Raw genomic sequence first — 16,959 nt, forward strand, 5'->3', positions numbered from 1 at the left:
TCAGTTTAGCAACATTGCGCTTAGGTAATTCAACCATTTATGGCAAAATTTCAAGCCACCAAAAAACGTCATGTTGTTCATGTTTCAGGTAAATACCTGGCAGACAACTGAAGCGTGATCCTGGGAGCAGCACGGTTGAACGACCACAGCGGTATGAGGTTCAGCCAGAGGACAAGCTGACACCAGACAGACTTTCCACTCATCTCCTCTCAACAGGTCTGCAGCCTACCCAGCAGTATTGTATCCATATAGATTCGTGGAACTGTAATAGGTCATCGAATTCCTGTATTTCTGTTACTTTCATGACATCCATATTGCTGACCCATGGGTGTCCGCTCTCTTCTGTTCAACGTGCGCTGGTCTTTTTTATTATCATTATTATTTTACAGCAGCTGCCTGACCAAAAAAAAAAAAATGGAAAGAAAAGCTTAGAGAGATTTCAAGATATCAAACATCATCAGGATCTTTAAAAACTATTAAGTCCGATGCAGGAAACTCACAGCAACTGAATCATCAGAAGTGTTTCTTTTATTTTTAATACAGTAGCAAAGGTTTTGACACAGCTTCCAGATGATGGGTGGAGACACAGTTTTCATGTCATCACCGACTGGTACTACAGGGTGACATTTTTTAAGTAATATTAGAATTACGTGCACTGATCAGTCAATCACACTGTAATTTTCATTCTCTGCAACTTTCAGACAGGAAGCCTGGTCGGCAGCTGCAATGTGTTGGTCTCAAAATAGGAATTTTCCGTCGGAACAAAATTATTGTACAAAGTGTCATTTGAAATAACTAATATACTGTATATGTTCAAGGACTTTCGGTGTTTTCCTTGTATTGTCATATAGCCTTTCTGTTGTTGCCTGGGCAACAGCGCTAGACTTCAGAATACATGACAGGATTCTAGTTTTATTTATTGATAACCATGATTTGTTGTATAAAATGTGATTCTGTATACATAGTTTGAACGGTATGACCCTTAAAGATATAAATATTGGAATTTCTCTCATTTTTGTTATCTGTGTAGTTGAGTAATCTGTGTACAGTATAAGCTATAATTTTTGAATTTATTTGAGATATAATTTTTTAACTCAAGTGCAAGAGAAGATTTCAGCTATATATGGGTGTGGGTTGGGGCTTTAATTTAAAAGAAAAAGATAAATATCTTCCTGGATACTGTGTTATGCTTTGTGAAAGCAGTGTTAATGTAGAGTTAGTGATGCCATGGACAAGGTCCACACTTCAAACTTTGGGAAATCAGCTTTTCTTTTGTCACTTCAACATTTTAAATGATCGAAACAGTTTGTGAGCCCGATTGTGAGGCCAGAGACAGTTAGCTTGGCTACGGGGCCAGAAACTGAACGAAGACATTCAAGATATTGGTGCAGATGGAATTCTAATCATCACAGTTTTGATAGCATTGTATAGTAAGACCACATTTTCCTCTGGTGAATATTCGTTTGACCTCCTGCTAGACATGTTCAGTTTGTTCTAACCATGTGGGAACGGCCCAGAGGCTTGTTGACCTTGTCGAATCAAAGACTCTTGCTCTTTGGTTATTCTGGGTGAAACAAGGTGAACCCCTTTAATAGTTTCCAAGAATTTACAAGAGAGCTGTCTCTGGGCTCCGTTGTACCGGTGAACAGACCTAATAATGAGAGAACTCAGTTAAACAAAAGTCTACCTATTTCCCAAATTCTTAATTTTTCATTTTAGTAAAATAGGAAGACGGTAACAAAGTAGTGGAGAGGTTTGTTAACTTATACCGCAAGAGGATCAGGATTTAAGAAGTGGGACCAGATTTTATTTCCCTTTAGTCACACCTCGTGGAGCTGAAAGAGAAACGCACCTTTTTAATGCTGAATTTTCCACTCTACCCACTTTTCCGTCCTGTGTCGCTTCACCTCGTTGGAGCCTGAGCTCTGAACCCCTGAATGCACCACTGACCATCCAGCCAGAGCTTGAATCCATGGCTTTATTTTGCATATTTGTAATTGTCTCTGTGAGATGACCTGAGTCGAATGAGGTAGTGGAGCGAGGTTAAGTTGACCAAAATGCTTTCATTTTTCTTTTATATTTCATGTGTGCGTATATCCCAGACAGTCAGTCTCCTGTTAAGGAGAATAAGCTGCATATTTTTTAAACAGAAAATTTAAAAAAAAAAAGTTCAATGTGTTACAAAAGTACCCACTGTGCTGATAAATGTTGACTTTCTTGAAGGTGGGGAAAAAAGGCTGGCTGAAGAGCTCTACTGTGTGTCGGCATCCAGTTTTGGTCACCATAGAAACCCCTTGGGTGAAAATATAAATCAAACAGCAGTCATGTCAAGACATCAGTTACTGTCAGGGTGCTTTGATTGGAAATGAAGTGATCATTAAAATCAGAAAAAGGTCAAATCAAATGATTTGGCCTCATTTCTTTGCCTGTAAGGTGATGAGTGTTCTGTTGATCCATCGGATGATGTTCCTCAGTCATGCCTGTTCTTCTAATCTGGACCGGCAAGGCTGCCAGGAAGTGGTGACCTTCTGACCCTTGAATCTGTCAACTCGACCCTCACGACAGCATTATCACCAAGGACACCACCTGACCGATCACATCCGATCGATCTCTGATTGATTACATCTTCGGTACCTGTATCGGCAGCTTCCGTGTTACGTTCCAAATCTTAGACTCTGTAAGGCTGTAAGAAGGTGGCTGAACCCACGTGTTGTGCTTTCGGGTGTCAGTGTTACTGCTGAGGGGGGGCCAGCTGTGTGTTTCTGTGTGCTGTATGCACAGAGGGTTTCTTTTTGGTTCTTTCACCTCAAACATGTGCAAGCTGTTTGTACAGTACATGAAAGCACTGAGATTAAAACTTAGTTTGCTTCTTTCAAAAACCAATAAAAGTCATAACTGGATATCTGCCACGGTTTCTTTTGTGTATTTTGTCCTGAAAATAAGCTAAATGTATTCGGAACAGCATTAGCAGGAATGCTAGTGGCTGTTTGGAGACACTGCTCTGGAGGTGGATATACCAGAGGGAGATCCTTTTATCCTGATGATTCTGACACAAATTTAAAGTTCCAACATTGTGTTAAATGTTTTCATTCATTCACAGAAAAGAGAAGAAAAGCTTCTCCATGATTTGTTAATTTCCACACATGGCTGCAGGTGCCTGCGTTTAAAGAAAACCTCTCACTCCCCAGTGAATGTAAGCCCAGTGCCAGAACATTTATTTGACCATAAACACATAGAATACAGCTGAAATTTAAGACAAAGATCCAAGATATGAAGCCCATGTTGTGTTATGATACAGTCCTGAGTGAATGCAGGGATAGTTTCAGTTGTTTCCCAGTTTTATCAACGTTAATGTGGTGTAATATTGTTTATGGTTGCAGCTCAGGCTCAGAAACATCTCCACAAAGGCCCACAGAAAAAACATTTACATCTACAAAGTGAAACGTCACCAAAATATCAAAGAGGATTTGGGAAAACAGCGGTCGTGTGTGTGAGCCCCTCGCATGCAGCACATTCAGATTGGTTTCTATGGAGATGAAACGGAAGAGAAAAGAGTCTCTCGAGGAAAATCGGCGCTGGCCTCAGCAGAGGAAGGTGAGGTCGCTTTTCCTGCAGCCCACCTGGCAGCACATGTTGGTCACTATGTTGTTGAAGTCCCGTCTGGTCAGGTGGGGGCTCAGGCTGCTGCTGCTGCTGCTGCTCAGGCTCTCCAAACTGTTCTGCTCTCCTGCTGGCATGATAAAACACATGATGATCCAGTTCTCCCTCAGCTTTTAGGCCAATAAACAAAATAAATACGGCATCATTATTCCCCTGACAGGATTTCCAAGTAGGACCGTCTAGTGTGGTTGAGAGCCACGGAAATAAAGGGACAGGTCAGCCATTTGTCTTCTATAGCGTCACTTTACGTACAGTAACCAGCAGGACCGGTGGCTAACTGGGTTTGCTTGTGTTTGACAGAGGGTAATAAAGAGAGAAGCTGCCAGTGGAACGAGGCTCCGCCATGCTTAATCATGATTTGTGAGTTTCTTCAGACTAATGAGGTAAAGGAGGGCTGCACACCCACTGCTCTGCAGACACTCAGAGGACGGTAAAACCGTCCACACAGCACCGTAACGCACATGCTCCTGAACTAAAGAAAGCAGACATTGTTGGCATCAATCAGGATTCATTTAGAAGCAAAAGTCAGTGAGTCTAACAGATGCTTAAGTTCCACACAAGGTTTCATATATATTAAGTCTGGCAGAAAATAGAACAAACGTGCCAGAGCTTGAATCCAAACCCAATAATTCAATTTCAAAACGCACTGTCGGAAAATAAAACTTGTACAAAAGACGCAAGGAAAATTAAAATTTTCAGCAAACATTGTCTCACCATCAGCGTCCATGTCCGTCTCGCTGAGGAACCTCCTCCAGCGGGAGCCCCCGCAGGTGTACACCACGGCCCGCAGGAACTCCCGGCCGCAGAGCTTGACTGCCTTGGCCTCCGCCCTCACCTGCTCCACCTGCACCACTGCCAACAGCAGCAGAGGCAAAACCACCAGAACGTTCATGCTGGAGGCCTGACGGTCTGAGCGGAGCTGTAACTCTGGGGCTTCAAGCTGCTTTTCCTGCTCTTGCCTGGCGTCTGCGGCTCTCCGAGGGTCCTCTTGAGGCTGCTCGACGGTGAACCAGCTGACGCGATGCTTGCGCTCCTCTGGATTTTATACCATCAACCTTTCTGCTCACCCATGTTCGGTTTCTCTCCACCTCCTTCCTCTAACTGGCCCCAGAGCCGATCCCAATCTAATACAAGGATGGCCCCGCGCACACACACACACCCACACACACGCACGCACGCAGCTCTCTTTCAGACAATAAAGCCATTGATGTTTCCGGTCATCTCCACCATCACCACTTTAAGAATGACGCCCATCAGCATCAACTGACAATCACATTAACGGAGCGCGTCCTCATCCTCTCTGTGATTAGGGTGATTTAAGATGGTGATTACCCAGACCTGCACCGAGCTGCGTGGCTAATTAAGCGACGTGAAGCGGGTCCCCCTCCACAGCCAGGCAGCTGTTTCATCTCTTTACAGCACTCTGATGGCCGCCTTTACAGCCACACCAGGCGAAAGTAGTCAATGTTGACAGTCCATCATGCAGGTCTTTATGATGATGGTGGTGTCTGCTGAAGGGTCTCACCATGGTTAAATATGTCCCTGCATCATAAAAGGGAGGACTGATGTTCCTCCTCGGTACAACAGCGTCCGTGCTATCACGGTGTTTATATTTGTTATTTTTTACTGGAAGATCAGGCATCCTTTTCACAATGCAGGTGTACCTTTGAGGCCTTTGCGTATTTGCTATCAGACACGGGGATTTTGTTTTGCAATGTGTTGCTTTGTTAAACTATTACTATGTGTGTTTATATTAAAATGATGATTTTAGCTATTCAGTCTTCCATCTTCTGTCTCCAGACAATCATTGATGAGGGTCAAGCAGGGTCACTGGAGTCTCTCCCAGAGGACGTTGAATGAGAAGCAAGAACACCCTGGACAAGTCACCGTCAGAACACACACCATTCACTCTCACACTCGCACTGAGGGGCAATTTGGAGACTCCTGCTGACCTCTCCTCTTTAACCTGAAGGACACCAGCCACAAAAATTCAGGCTTCAGGTTCACATTTCAGGGCACATTTGAGGTGAACTTTAGGAGGTGAACAATATATCACTGGTTTAATGTGCTTGTTATTCATTTTTAGTTGTGCCCTTTTGGGGTTTCATGTCTTTACTTATTGTATTTCCTCTGTCCTTTTTAAAAAAAATGTGTGGCAGAAACAAAGCAGCAGCTGCAGTGAAGCTGAAAAGGTTTCCTCGGATCAATGTGGGAAGCTGTTAGCTTTGATTTGATTACAAAGCTCCTGCATGTTCTTCTCATCACAGAGAAGTCACGACTGAATTTATAAATTTGGCTGCTATGATAAAAAGGTTAAAATTATCAGTAAACATCCTGGTCTAACATCTTTTTATACAATATTTAATGATATCACAATAAATTCAGGGGAATAGAAAATGAAAAATGTCCTTCACAACCTTCCAAATATTTAGAATATTAAATATCTCTTCTTCAATGATTATTAGTCCTTTTTTTAATTTAATTCTTCATGTTTTGTTTTATGCATCTTTAACACTGAAAAAACTTACACCAGTGCTAATGTGTAATATAGCAATAAACTAGTATCATGACTTGCGTCTGGTAGACTCAGAGGTGCCTCAAATGAATCAAGTTATCATTATATTATCAAGTGGATGAATGTTCTCAGTCATCCAGGTGGAAGAGAATTCAGAAGAAGATTCAGCTAGACTTCCTTTAGTTAAAGTTGAATTCTCTACGGCCAAGAAGACAAACAAAAAACCTATTTCTTAGTACTTGTAATACAAAAATGAGGTTTTTGTTGGATTTATGACATAAAACAGCCAAAACTGATGCTTTCTGATAAGATAATGGAATTCTTAATATCTGATGGAGACATTCAGTCGCCCATTTTCCTGAAAACCAAAGTACAAGACAGACAAGATTAAAAGATGAAACCACCACTGTGTGTGTGTGTGTGTGTGTGTGTGTGTGTGTGTGTGTGTGTGTGTGTGTGTGTGTGTGTGTGTGTGTGTGTGTGCGTGTGTGTGTGTGAGGGAGAGAGGTGCCCTCATCATGTCCACCTGAAATGGTCTTTGTTTGCCATGTGACAGGAGCATCGTTGCCTGTGTGTCATTGACTGGGGGAATAATGGTTTAAAATTGACATAAAATGCTATAAAAGCCCGCAAAAGTACATTAACGGAGAGTGCTGTGCAGCATCATGTCAACACATGGCAAAGGTTTCCTGAAGTAGTAAACTAAGAAGGTTTTTTTTTTTTTAACTTTTCACTGATCTAACTGAACAGTGGATCCAGCCTTTTGATTGACATGGATGAAAGTAACATTTGTGGGAAGGCCTAATCAGAAGTCTCTTTCTTTTGTCACTAGAAATTTAAAAACTCGTGACATATAAAAAGTGACATATAAAAAAGGTGCTAATATTGGTGTTTCAAAATTCTAAAGACGTTTTATAGGAACAGGAGTGTAGGATCACTGAGAAAATGATTCATTAAATGTGTTTAAATGTGGCTGAAAATCAACCTTTGTATGAAATGTTCCCTGCTTTCAGCTCAATAAAGTGCCAATAAAAAAATTATGCAACATAACTGTAAGAACTTGCTGTTTATTATGGGGAATTTGTTTGATTTCTCAAAATACCAAAACAGTAAATACTTGCAACTGAAAATATCTTCAAATTATACGTAAACCAACATCCTAAAATCTATCTATATATTTTTTCCTGTCGAACACAAGGTCGCCCTGTCGGTACCCCTCCACGCCGCTGGGTGGCGCTCTAACCCCGGAACAGACGTTCTCTCTGTCATAGAGCTGAGAATGATACTGTGGAAGGCAAACTGCTAATGTTGTGCAGTCTGTCGTCTGTGTAAGGGACATGATATTTAACTGAGCGGGAGACTAAGAAACATCTATAGTAGGAAGCAAGGGTGAGTAGGAATCTGGGATGTCTGGATCGAATGTGCGTGGTGGAACATTTGGGTTAAGCGAGCTTTACCTTGGCTATCAGGGCTGCGGTTTAGTAGCATAAGTCCATTCTGTTGGCATCTCAGCATGATGATCGAGTCCCCACGATTTATTATGCAAGTATCATATGTGCAATACATTTTCATAAATAAGTCTCCAATATTCCATGGAATTAAGAAGGACGTGTGGAGTTTAACGACCTTGACTGTTTTTTTTTTTAAAGTTATAATCCTTAAAAAAAATAGCAAGGTTTTCTCTTGAACACCAAAGTAGCTTATTTTATGAGTAGTAAAAGTCGAGTTCAGTAAAGAAATAACTTGAACCATGTACTAATTTTCTTGTGAATTTGCGGAAATATCTTTTCTGCGCATGCGTGTTTCTCCACATGGGAGCAAACTTTTTTCTCGTGTTGTCATTCTGCAGTGTCTTTATGCAGCTGCGTTTGTATAAACGTTCCATCTTGAGTAAGGGTTGGTTTTGCAAATGTGTGACATTTTCATAACGTATTTGATGATTGGACAATGTTTGAAAGACTGTTGTATATATTTTCAGGCGTGACTCCTCCATGGAGCCCATAATGAATCAAATCTGGCCAAAAGTGTTCCAGCGCTTCCATAGAAGATCACTGTTTTCCAGGAGGAGCCTTTCATCATGGGCAGAGCATGCTACGGTTTCTGCTTCCACCAATTCCAGACACATGAAGCCTACACTTCTTGTGTCTCGTCTCTACCAACCATCAAATCTGCACGAGGTGGGCCAGAACACCTCTTTACAGGGAGAAATGACCTGTAAGAGTCAAAGGCTGATGCAGCAGGCTGGACTCATCCATCCATCCAATCCAGGTTGTTACTACTACCTCCCTGCAACTGTTCGCTCTATGGAGAAACTGGTAAGACTTTGAATATTGGGTAATTAGCTCTAAATAATTAGTGTCTTCATTATTTTACTTTCTTTCATTTGTTCATTAGTTTAAAGAACTGTCAGGTATAATATTGCCTTTTGCTGTTATTTATTTTTTTGGTTTTTTTTCACTTTTTGTCAGTTTAAACCCAACAAAATGATAACTCCTCCCTACAGATCAGAGTTATTGACCAAGAGATGCAGGGGATTGGTGGACAGAAGCTGGACATGCCTAGTTTGTGCTCAGCTGAACTTTGGAAAGCTAGTAAGCGCTGGGACCTGATGGGAAAGGAGCTGCTGCGCCTGAAGGACCGTCACGATGGAGACTACTGTCTGGCCCCCACGCACGAGGAGGCGGTGACAACTCTGGTCGCTCATCAGACATCCCTTTCCTATAAGCAGCTCCCCCTGCTTCTTTATCAGGTACCATCTGTCCTGAGTTCTATTCTTTATTTGGTGTGATAATGGCCAGTTATGCTATAACATTTTATTTGTTCTTTTGAAAAAACATAAACAGATCACTCGCAAATTCAGAGATGAACCAAAGCCAAAGTTTGGCCTGCTGCGCGGGAGGGAGTTCTACATGAAGGACATGTATTCATTCGATGTCAGCGAGGAAGCAGCATACCAGACTTATGAATCTGTGTGCCAGGCGTACACCAGACTCTTTGCTCGGCTGGGTTTACATTGCGTCCAGGTGCAAGCAGACACTGGGAACATCGGTGGTAAACTCTCCCACGAGTTTCAGCTGCCAGCGGACATTGGGGAGGACCGGCTTCTTCTCTGTGGGAATTGCTCCTTTGCTGCTAACGTAGAGACCGTTTCATCAGACAGTACAGACTGCCCACAGTGCGGAACTGGCACGCTAGTAGAATCGAAGGGTATAGAGGTTGGTCACACCTTTTACTTGGGTAAAAAGTACTCAAATGTTTTCAATGCCACATTCAGCAATGCCCAAAACAAGTTGGCCGTTGCTGAGATGGGCTGCTATGGTCTTGGGGTCACACGTATTCTTGCTGCAGCCATTGAGGTGATGTCAACTGAGGAGGGAATCCGCTGGCCAGGCCTTCTCGCCCCATACCAGGTGTGTGTTGTCCCTCCAAAAAAGGGCAGCAAGGCGGACAAGGCTGCAGTCATAGCTGAGGAACTGGTTCAGACGTTGGCAGATGCTTTACCTCTTTTGAGAGGTGAAGTTGTTCTTGATGATCGTACACAGATGACAATTGGAAAGAGACTGAAAGATGCCAGCAAGCTGGGCTACCCCTATGTAATTGTGGTGGGACAGGGGGCCCTAGAGGAACCAACCAGGTTTGAGGTGATCTGCCAAAAGACAGGTGAGATTATGTTTCTTAGTAAAGAAGGACTGTTAGATCTTCTGGGAAGAGTGGAAACTATATGAATTAAATGTTATAAGTAACTGAATGTGTGGGTTATTTGCATTGTTTTTATATTTTCCCATCCAGTAAGTACAATCTAAGGTGTGGGTAAATAAGGATTTGGTTTATGCTCTTTGGCTGTCTTGGTTCTTCATCCTCAATAAACTATTATTTATTACTTTTTGATCACCATAAACTTGTTTATATAAATAATATATTTAATTTTTTCCATTGCAATTAAAAACAATTGAACATTTTCATGTCCTAACTACACCATATTGTAAAAAATTGCTCTATTAAGTACTTTGATAATTCTAGTACTTTTTATAGATACCAATTACATTTATTAAAATGTCATTAACTATAATGAACGGATTTAAAGAAGTAATCATCCAAAGGGAGGCTACAACTACCAACTCACGGTTGCAGTGGTGGAACTATTGTTGTGTTTCCACACGGACTTTTGTTCGCGTTGCACCGCCTAATGCACGCGTGTACAGCGGAGCAATCAAACTTGCAATATAGGTTAAAAATTGAGTTTATAATTTGATACGGTCACGATTTTGACACACTGAATAGAGTTCTTGGAACTTTAAAAAATATATATATTATTTACCCAAATGGCGTCCACGGGGTTGCAACATGATAGCGACGATGACATGGATGAGTTCATGGAAAAATTTAAAACGATTAAATACAAGAATGCATTTAACGAAGACAACTGGGAAGAGGTGAGAAATGATCGGTTATTGTTGTGGATCAGAGCATTACTGGCGCACATAGTAGGTTTTAGCGTCAGTGTTTCTAACCATAAACACGTAGCTAACTGGTTTTCGACATATCCGTGATAAAATGATATTTTCATGCCACAGGAGTTTGATAGAGTACCAATGTTCATGAAAAAAGCCCCAGATGAGATTGATCCTGAAAAATACCCCGAATTAGCGTGTCTACAGGCGATTGTCCACGATGACGACAGACCTCCAGAAGGTAGGAGACCTGGAGCACAGAACAATGTCACCAGGAAAGCAGTTTTTGGGATAATTATTCTAATAATTACTCCACAGTGCAAGCAAAAAGTTTGAAAGATGAGGGAAATGCGTTTTTCAAAGAGAAGAACTACGAGAAAGCTTTCTTGGCGTACAGTGGGGCATTAAAGAAGAAATGTGAGGACGATGACCTGAACACTGTTCTCTACACCAACCGGGCTGCAGCACATTTCCACCTGGGTAATTTTTACTTTTTTAACTTTGCATGTATGTTCTGACACCAGATGTGTTCATACACTTTTATCTGGTTTCTGTGGCACAGGTAACATGCGCTCTGCACTGAATGATGCTGCAGCTGCAAAGAAAATCAAACCAAACCATCTTAAAGCCTTAATCAGAGGTGTGTATTGGAAGAAAAAAAATACACCATGTGCGTGTTTTCCACTGGCAATTTGCTACCCAAAAGAGATAAAACAATTCTGTGTGTGTGTGTGTGTGATTATGCAGGTGCTCAGTGTTGCATAGCGCTGCGTATCTATGCAGAGGCCATCCAGTGGTGTGATGAGGGACTCAAAGCCCATCCTGCTGACAACAAGTTGCTAGAGCTGAGAACAGCAGCAGATAAACACAGAGTATAAATTCTATTAAACAGCTGGGGGGTTGTCTAAATTTTGGAGGTTGGTAGTTCCAAACAAATGTAACCACCTCATTTTTGTACCCAAGAGAGCTGCAGAGAGAGATGCCAGGAAGGCCAAACTCAAGGAGAAGAAGCTGCACAATGAGGAAGAAGCACTTAAAACCGCTATAAAGGTGAGGTTCAGATTTCTGATTTTATACTTCCATAATTGAACAGTTGAACCTATCCAACAACTGACTTTTTTTCTGTGAATATTCAGGATCGAGGCATTAAGCTCCTTGAACCTGTGAAACCACAGCGCGGGTCGGATAGTGAAGACGAAGGTTCATCCACAGCGTTGAGCTCGAGCACAGTGACGGGTGCTCAGGTTTTCCTGGATGAGCAGGGCTCCCTGCACTGGCCGGTTCTCTTCCTCTATCCTGAACATCAGCAGACTGACTTCATCTCTGCTTTCTGTGAGAACACCTGGTAAAACACTTGTTCACTTGGTTTTCCTGCTCAATGTAGACAACATAAATGCAGTTAGCATTTGTTGCTAACCTTTGCTGTAAAAATGAATCAATCTTTAGACTGTACTTTTTAATGAACGGGTCGCAGTCATCTTTGTTTCTTTTTCTTGCTCGTTTCAGTTTCAGGGATCACTTAACGTTGATGTTTGAAGAACTTCCGCCCTGGGATGCGGACCGAAAATATCTTCCACAAAATTTGCAGGTTTGTATCCCCACTGAAAGCCCGAATGTTTTATTTATTTGAAAATGTTATTCACAGTTATTTATTTTTCGCAATCCTGAAGTTCAAAAATAGAATAGATTGTTATATTATTATCAGAAATATTAGTTTCACTTCTGTTCTAATTCATCAAATCTCCCTTGTCTCGCTTTGTAGCTGTACTTTGAAGATGAAATGACAGAGAATTTATATGAAGTCAACCCAGAGATTTCCCTGTTGGAAGTGTTGCAGCATAAAAGGTACATCCTGTTTCTTTTTCTGTAGCTTTGACCTCTTTCACGGTGGCAGCACACTGTGTTTGTGGTTCTGCTTAAACATTTTAATCGCTGTGACCATCACTTTTGTCCCTGCACTGCAAGCAAACGGGCAAAAGTTTGTCTACCACTTTCCCTGTCAGCAGTTGGGCAAAGAGATCTAGACCATCTTAGAGATCCTGGCATATTCTATGTCCTCAGTAAGCCCAACTTTAGTTCTGTTTCAGGCGTAAAACTCTGAAGGATATTTAGACAATATCAGAATGCATGCATTGCAGCCCCCCCCCCCCCAACCCTAACTCTAACCCCCCCAACACACACACACACACGGTTTTGATCGTACTGTGTGTGTGGTTTGCTCCCATTATCTCAGGAGAAGAGAGAGGAGCAGCATGCACATGTGCGCTTGTTTTTATTTTCTCCTGCTTTTGTCTGTGTAAATTCTCAGTCATCCAGGTCATTGTATCCAAGGTAGTTTTCTCTGTCAACTGGACTGGGTTTCTTCTCTTGAAGACGTTTCGCCTTCTATCCAGAAGGCTTCTTCAGTTCTGAAATCGCTGGGGAGAGAGCTTGAAAATATATAGCCCCTGTGGACCATCTGCATGCTAATGATCTGGGTGGTCACCTGAGAGTCGTTAGCAGGGTCGTTGGTCGGGTCGTTCACCTAGTTTCTGTTGAGGTGTCTCCCATTTGTCTGCTGGATCACATGGTGATGAGTCACTGGGTCTCCTGGAATGGTGTGAATGTTTGTTTTGCTGTTGGAAGGAGTGGAGGACTGCATTGTATGTGGGTGATAGGAATTGCCTCAGGCCACCACCTCTGTTTAAATTGGAAAAACCATCCTTAAACAGAGGTGGTGGCCATTCACACCATTCCAGGAGACCCAGTGATAAGAGAAGAAACCCAGTCCAGTTGACAGAGAAAACTACCTTGGGGTCTCCTGCTTTTGTGTTCCTCAGCTCCCTTCTTGATTGGCTACATTCCGTTCCTTGTCACAATTCACAAATTCCTGACTTGGGAGTCATCAGCTTTGACCACACACACAAAGACTGAACATTTACGATGGTTGGCCCTGATTATCGGGACAAATTTGCTCCTGACACGCCTGAGAATGCAGGATAATCTTAGACGACATAAGATAATCGGCCATTTCCCGTCCTTGGCCGGGAAGGGGGAAAATCGGACAAAAACAGCCAATTTCCATGTGTAAACCTCTTTAGATCACAGCAGACCACCACAGATGCCTTTCCCACCCGGTCTGGTCTAACACTTCAGAATAACAATTAAACAAGCGCCAGTAGACTAGAGGTGGAGCAGCCTGGTGCACAACACACTTGCACCACACCCCTTAATCATCAGTGACTGATGGAGGGGGTGTTCCTGCTTTGACAGACAAGCTGACCTCCAGGGACAAAATCTCAGCTGATATCTGTCAATATGTCTCCCTGATCTTCTATTTTAACCATTTCACCCACCGTTGATTACTAATGTGGCCATGCCAAGCCTGTTTTCCTGGTTCTAAAGGCTGATAGTGATTTTTATGGTCATGTCAAATGATGACTCTTTTCCCTCTGAGCCCATTTGTGGCTCCTTTTTGCTCTGATTATTGCAGACATTTTCATTAAATTACCTGGCTGCTGCTGACTGTCTCTCTTCCTGTTAAGGAAACAAAGGGGGGAAGTGCTGTTCGAATTTCACCAAATTTTTCTTCTTCTGTGCTCCTATAGCTCATTTTTTTAATCTACAGTCCAGTGCTTTCGAGGCATGTACAAGAGGACACTTTAGAATTATAAGTCTTTGTTATGATTTGTGTTTTAACTTTTTTTTGGTCTGATTTCCCATCTTATGTTTACAGGCTCTTTGTGAAGGAAGGCACTCCCAGTTTCATCGTGCTGGTGAAGGGTTCCACCTTCTCTAAGCAGTTTTTAACTGGGAAGAAGATACACAGGCCTTGAGAAGATCATACTTCAAATCTAAATGATTATGAAATTCAATCATCTAAGAAGCGTAACGGGGAAAAAATAGTCCGGGACCGAAATGACAGAGTAAGATATATGTGTCTGGTTTGGTCCAACACAGGTGGCTGTTTTTTAATCTGTTTTTATCACCATGGTAACTACCAGAGATTATCAGATTGTGGAAAGGTTCACGTTGAAATCGACCATTGACGATGATTTTACACTTGTATTTCCCTCTTAAAAGCTTCAGACATGCAAAGAAAACAAACCAGCTCTACATCTGTACTACATCACACCTAAAGACTGGCTGTAAATAAATGGTGCAAAAATTTAAACAGTTAAACATCAATGCATTCAACTGTTTTTTTCTTTCTTTGATCATAAAAATGCACCATTAAACACTAAAACAGGGTTGAACCTAAATACCACAAACCGTATCAATTTAAAAACAATAAAATCAAACAGGTAAACGCAGACCAAACCAATAACAATCAGAAATGAGTCAACAAGGCTCTGTGGTAACCTTTAACTCTGCTGAGACTAGTTTACACCACAACACATCATAATCGTGGATGTTTCTCATCTAACAGGGACAATTAAAAAAACTGCATATAAAATCAGGCACTTAAATAAGTTTAGGATATTTGTCAATAAGCAGGAGAAAATTATTGACTAATCTGTCACATATTGGTTCTTGATATTTAGGTCCATGTATCACCTGAATATTGCTTCTCACATTTACCAACACAGTTTTTACTCAGAATTACTTGAATAATAATAGTGAAAGTGGGGTTAACAGGTTTATTACTTTATATCCAACATTTTGTGGAATAAAAAAAGCTGAGCAATGATTATATATGAAATAGTTTATCTTTTGTATCAGGCAGTTTCTGATCATTCACGAGCAGTCAAATCTTTTTCTTTATTTTTTGACACAGCATCCGTAGTGGTCCTGTAAAGATAAATCTGCATCTGCTCTCATAATTGAGTTAGAGGTTAAATTAGTGGAATGTCAGAGTCGTTTTGTGTGAAAGAAAACAAGCGGCGCTCACGTTTCCTCCGGCGAGGCCGACGGGAGGCTCAGCGTGGGGCCACCAGCACCCCTGTGTGTAGCGGGTATGTGTGTATCACTGGATTAGGCTGCGCGGCTGAAGCTGGCTGCACACTGACGATGTTGATGACGGTGGGTTTATTCCTCCTGTAGTTTAGCTCCCGGAGCATTTGGCACCAGGAGCACCACACGCAGAAACAGGAGGCGGCGACGTCTTTGCAGAGTGACCCCTGACAAAAGTGAGACGGTGCATTTTAATCCTCACCCAGAGTTTTGGAAATTGCTCCGCTCGCATCACACCTTGATCTTATATCTGTTTCTAATGGAAGCCCTGAGAGCCAAGGCGGCAGGAGGAGCGCCAAACAGCGGAATCCCGAAGGCTGCAGTCAGGCTGAAGCTGCAAAGGTCACATAACGGGAGGCAGGTGTTCTCCCCGGACCTGGATGAGACCGTGCACGCCAGGCAGGGGCAGCACCAGAAGCCGTAGCAGCCTGCAGAACCACACAGACACGCTAGAGTGGTGCACGCGCTGGATAAGACCAGTCGGCGTCATTGATCCTTACATGTGCTGGCATCTTCAAAGCAGTCGCACACGCTGGTGTGCCAGTCTGTCCACGGTTCTGGAGCCGTTGGCAGATGCTCAATTCTCATTCTGTCCGCACAGACAAGCACTTCTAATCTAAATCTTCATGTATCGGGGACTCTAGAGCCTTGACTGATCTGCAGCAAGTTCAAAGGAGAGACCAAATGGCAGCAGGCTAGTTGTCTGTTCTTTATACGCTAAAGTCAGTCTCAATAGAGGTTAACTACAGAATATGTACCCCCCCCCCCACTGTGGAATATTCTCCTGTATCGCTCTGACCGGGTGTCAGATGAAACATTCATCATTTAAAGGTCTTACCTGACAGAGCTGAAGAGCCTCCTCAGATCCTGAACCCTGAACTGAAGCTGTGACTAAAAGGTTACACTCTGGATCAGCTGTGACGTCACGTGTGCGTGCGCACGTGTGTGTGTCTGTCAGGTCAAAGGATGTAACATAAACAATGCTGTACAGCTGCACTTTATGACACGTGTGTAGTTATTTTAAGGAATGTCTTCACACTCACATCAAATTCTAATGTTTCCTGTGTTGCATCTTACATCATCACAAACACCCAGCGCTTCCATCACAGCGAGCCCGGCGTAATAAAGCTGCTGCGACTTATTAAAACACTCTCGATAGCAGATCTCCATCAAGAAGATCTGTCCTGAAGCGATGAGAAGGAGTAAAGTCCACATCATCACGTCAGTCAAATGAGCAGGGTTTGGTCTGTCCTGCCCTGTTTTTGATAGCTGATGACAAGCCCGTCGACACAAACCTGCTGGTTCAGAACATCCCCTGACAGTCCCAGAGGAGTGGGAGGACGTTCCAGACATGCTGGAAGAATTCTGCTCTCTCTCGTTTCCGTTTGTGAGGCAGTGATG

At 42.5% G+C, this 16,959-nt stretch overlaps 5 protein-coding genes across 12 annotated transcripts in view; 3 read left to right on the forward strand and 2 right to left on the reverse strand.

The window, feature by feature from the left end:
• The window catches only part of sgip1a (SH3GL interacting endocytic adaptor 1a), a 30,018-nt gene extending 27,113 nt beyond the window's left edge, over positions 1-2,905 (forward strand). For all 5 annotated transcript variants that reach the window (XM_029827997.1, XM_029827999.1, XM_029828001.1 and 2 more), the window contains one exon: positions 89-2,905. In XM_029827997.1, coding sequence (XP_029683857.1) covers positions 89-111 — 23 coding nt within the window. In that variant the 3' untranslated portion in view covers positions 112-2,905. The remainder of the gene's footprint in view (positions 1-88) is intronic.
• A 282-nt stretch (positions 2,906-3,187) lies between these two features.
• insl5a (insulin-like 5a) lies at positions 3,188-4,853 on the reverse strand. Of its 3 annotated transcripts, none has more exons than XM_029827571.1 (2): positions 4,375-4,853; positions 3,188-3,730 (listed from the first exon to the last, which is right to left on the reverse strand). In XM_029827571.1, the coding sequence occupies exons 1-2, from the start codon at positions 4,550-4,552 to the stop codon at positions 3,582-3,584; spliced, it is 327 nt and encodes a 108-aa protein (XP_029683431.1). In that variant the 5' UTR covers positions 4,553-4,853; the 3' UTR covers positions 3,188-3,581. The 3 variants fall into 3 exon arrangements, with proteins under 3 accessions (XP_029683431.1, XP_029683432.1, NP_001116338.1); XM_029827572.1 differs by having other exon boundaries at positions 3,188-3,727; positions 4,375-4,846; NM_001122866.1 differs by having other exon boundaries at positions 3,582-3,746; positions 4,358-4,552.
• A 2,553-nt stretch (positions 4,854-7,406) lies between these two features.
• On the forward strand, positions 7,407-10,134 carry pars2 (prolyl-tRNA synthetase 2, mitochondrial). 2 transcript variants are annotated; one of them, XM_003974414.3, is made up of 4 exons: positions 7,407-7,564; positions 8,154-8,490; positions 8,679-8,924; positions 9,019-10,134. In XM_003974414.3, the coding sequence occupies exons 2-4, from the start codon at positions 8,167-8,169 to the stop codon at positions 9,898-9,900; spliced, it is 1,452 nt and encodes a 483-aa protein (XP_003974463.3). In that variant the 5' UTR covers positions 7,407-7,564; positions 8,154-8,166; the 3' UTR covers positions 9,901-10,134. The 2 variants fall into 2 exon arrangements, with proteins under 2 accessions (XP_003974463.3, XP_011613440.2); XM_011615138.2 differs by lacking the exon at positions 7,407-7,564 and adding an exon at positions 7,997-8,065.
• Positions 10,135-10,293: 159 nt separating this feature from the next.
• On the forward strand, positions 10,294-14,793 carry ttc4 (tetratricopeptide repeat domain 4). Its single transcript, XM_003974413.3, has 10 exons — positions 10,294-10,608; positions 10,750-10,867; positions 10,945-11,106; positions 11,189-11,266; positions 11,374-11,498; positions 11,590-11,676; positions 11,763-11,971; positions 12,133-12,214; positions 12,389-12,471; positions 14,342-14,793. Exons 1-10 carry the CDS (start codon positions 10,498-10,500, stop codon positions 14,439-14,441), a joined length of 1,155 nt encoding a protein of 384 aa, XP_003974462.1. The 5' UTR covers positions 10,294-10,497; the 3' UTR covers positions 14,442-14,793.
• A 438-nt stretch (positions 14,794-15,231) lies between these two features.
• On the reverse strand, positions 15,232-16,538 carry LOC101073404 (placenta-specific gene 8 protein-like). Its single transcript, XM_003974412.2, has 4 exons — positions 16,397-16,538; positions 16,059-16,215; positions 15,796-15,986; positions 15,232-15,725 (listed from the first exon to the last, which is right to left on the reverse strand). The coding sequence occupies exons 2-4, from the start codon at positions 16,144-16,146 to the stop codon at positions 15,525-15,527; spliced, it is 480 nt and encodes a 159-aa protein (XP_003974461.2). The 5' UTR covers positions 16,147-16,215; positions 16,397-16,538; the 3' UTR covers positions 15,232-15,524.
• Positions 16,539-16,959: the final 421 nt, after the last annotated feature.

The sequence above is a fragment of the Takifugu rubripes genome, chromosome 20 (genome assembly GCF_901000725.2).
Source record: "Takifugu rubripes chromosome 20, fTakRub1.2, whole genome shotgun sequence".
NCBI lineage: Eukaryota > Metazoa > Chordata > Actinopteri > Tetraodontiformes > Tetraodontidae > Takifugu > Takifugu rubripes.

Bases quoted from the DNA above. Each gene is read 5' to 3' on its own strand.
- insl5a (NM_001122866.1), bottom strand. From the start codon at position 4,552: ATGAACGTTCTGGTGGTTTTGCCTCTGCTGCTGTTGGCAGTGGTGCAG. The intron at 3,747-4,357 runs GAAAATTTTAAT...TGGATCATCATG, and splicing joins ATGGTGAGACAATGTTTGCT to TGTTTTATCATGCCAGCAGG.
- ttc4 (XM_003974413.3), top strand. From the start codon at position 10,498: ATGGCGTCCACGGGGTTGCAACATGATAGCGACGATGACATGGATGAG. The intron at 11,499-11,589 runs GTATAAATTCTA...TTTGTACCCAAG, and splicing joins CAGCAGCAGATAAACACAGA to AGAGCTGCAGAGAGAGATGC. The intron at 11,677-11,762 runs GTGAGGTTCAGA...GTGAATATTCAG, and splicing joins CACTTAAAACCGCTATAAAG to GATCGAGGCATTAAGCTCCT.
- LOC101073404 (XM_003974412.2), bottom strand. From the start codon at position 16,146: ATGAGAATTGAGCATCTGCCAACGGCTCCAGAACCGTGGACAGACTGG. The intron at 15,987-16,058 runs GTAAGGATCAAT...GTGGTTCTGCAG, and splicing joins CTTTGAAGATGCCAGCACAT to GCTGCTACGGCTTCTGGTGC. The intron at 15,726-15,795 runs GTGTGATGCGAG...CACTTTTGTCAG, and splicing joins GAAACAGATATAAGATCAAG to GGGTCACTCTGCAAAGACGT.
- pars2 (XM_003974414.3), top strand. From the start codon at position 8,167: ATGGAGCCCATAATGAATCAAATCTGGCCAAAAGTGTTCCAGCGCTTC. The intron at 8,491-8,678 runs GTAAGACTTTGA...TCCTCCCTACAG, and splicing joins TTCGCTCTATGGAGAAACTG to ATCAGAGTTATTGACCAAGA. The intron at 8,925-9,018 runs GTACCATCTGTC...AAACATAAACAG, and splicing joins TCCCCCTGCTTCTTTATCAG to ATCACTCGCAAATTCAGAGA.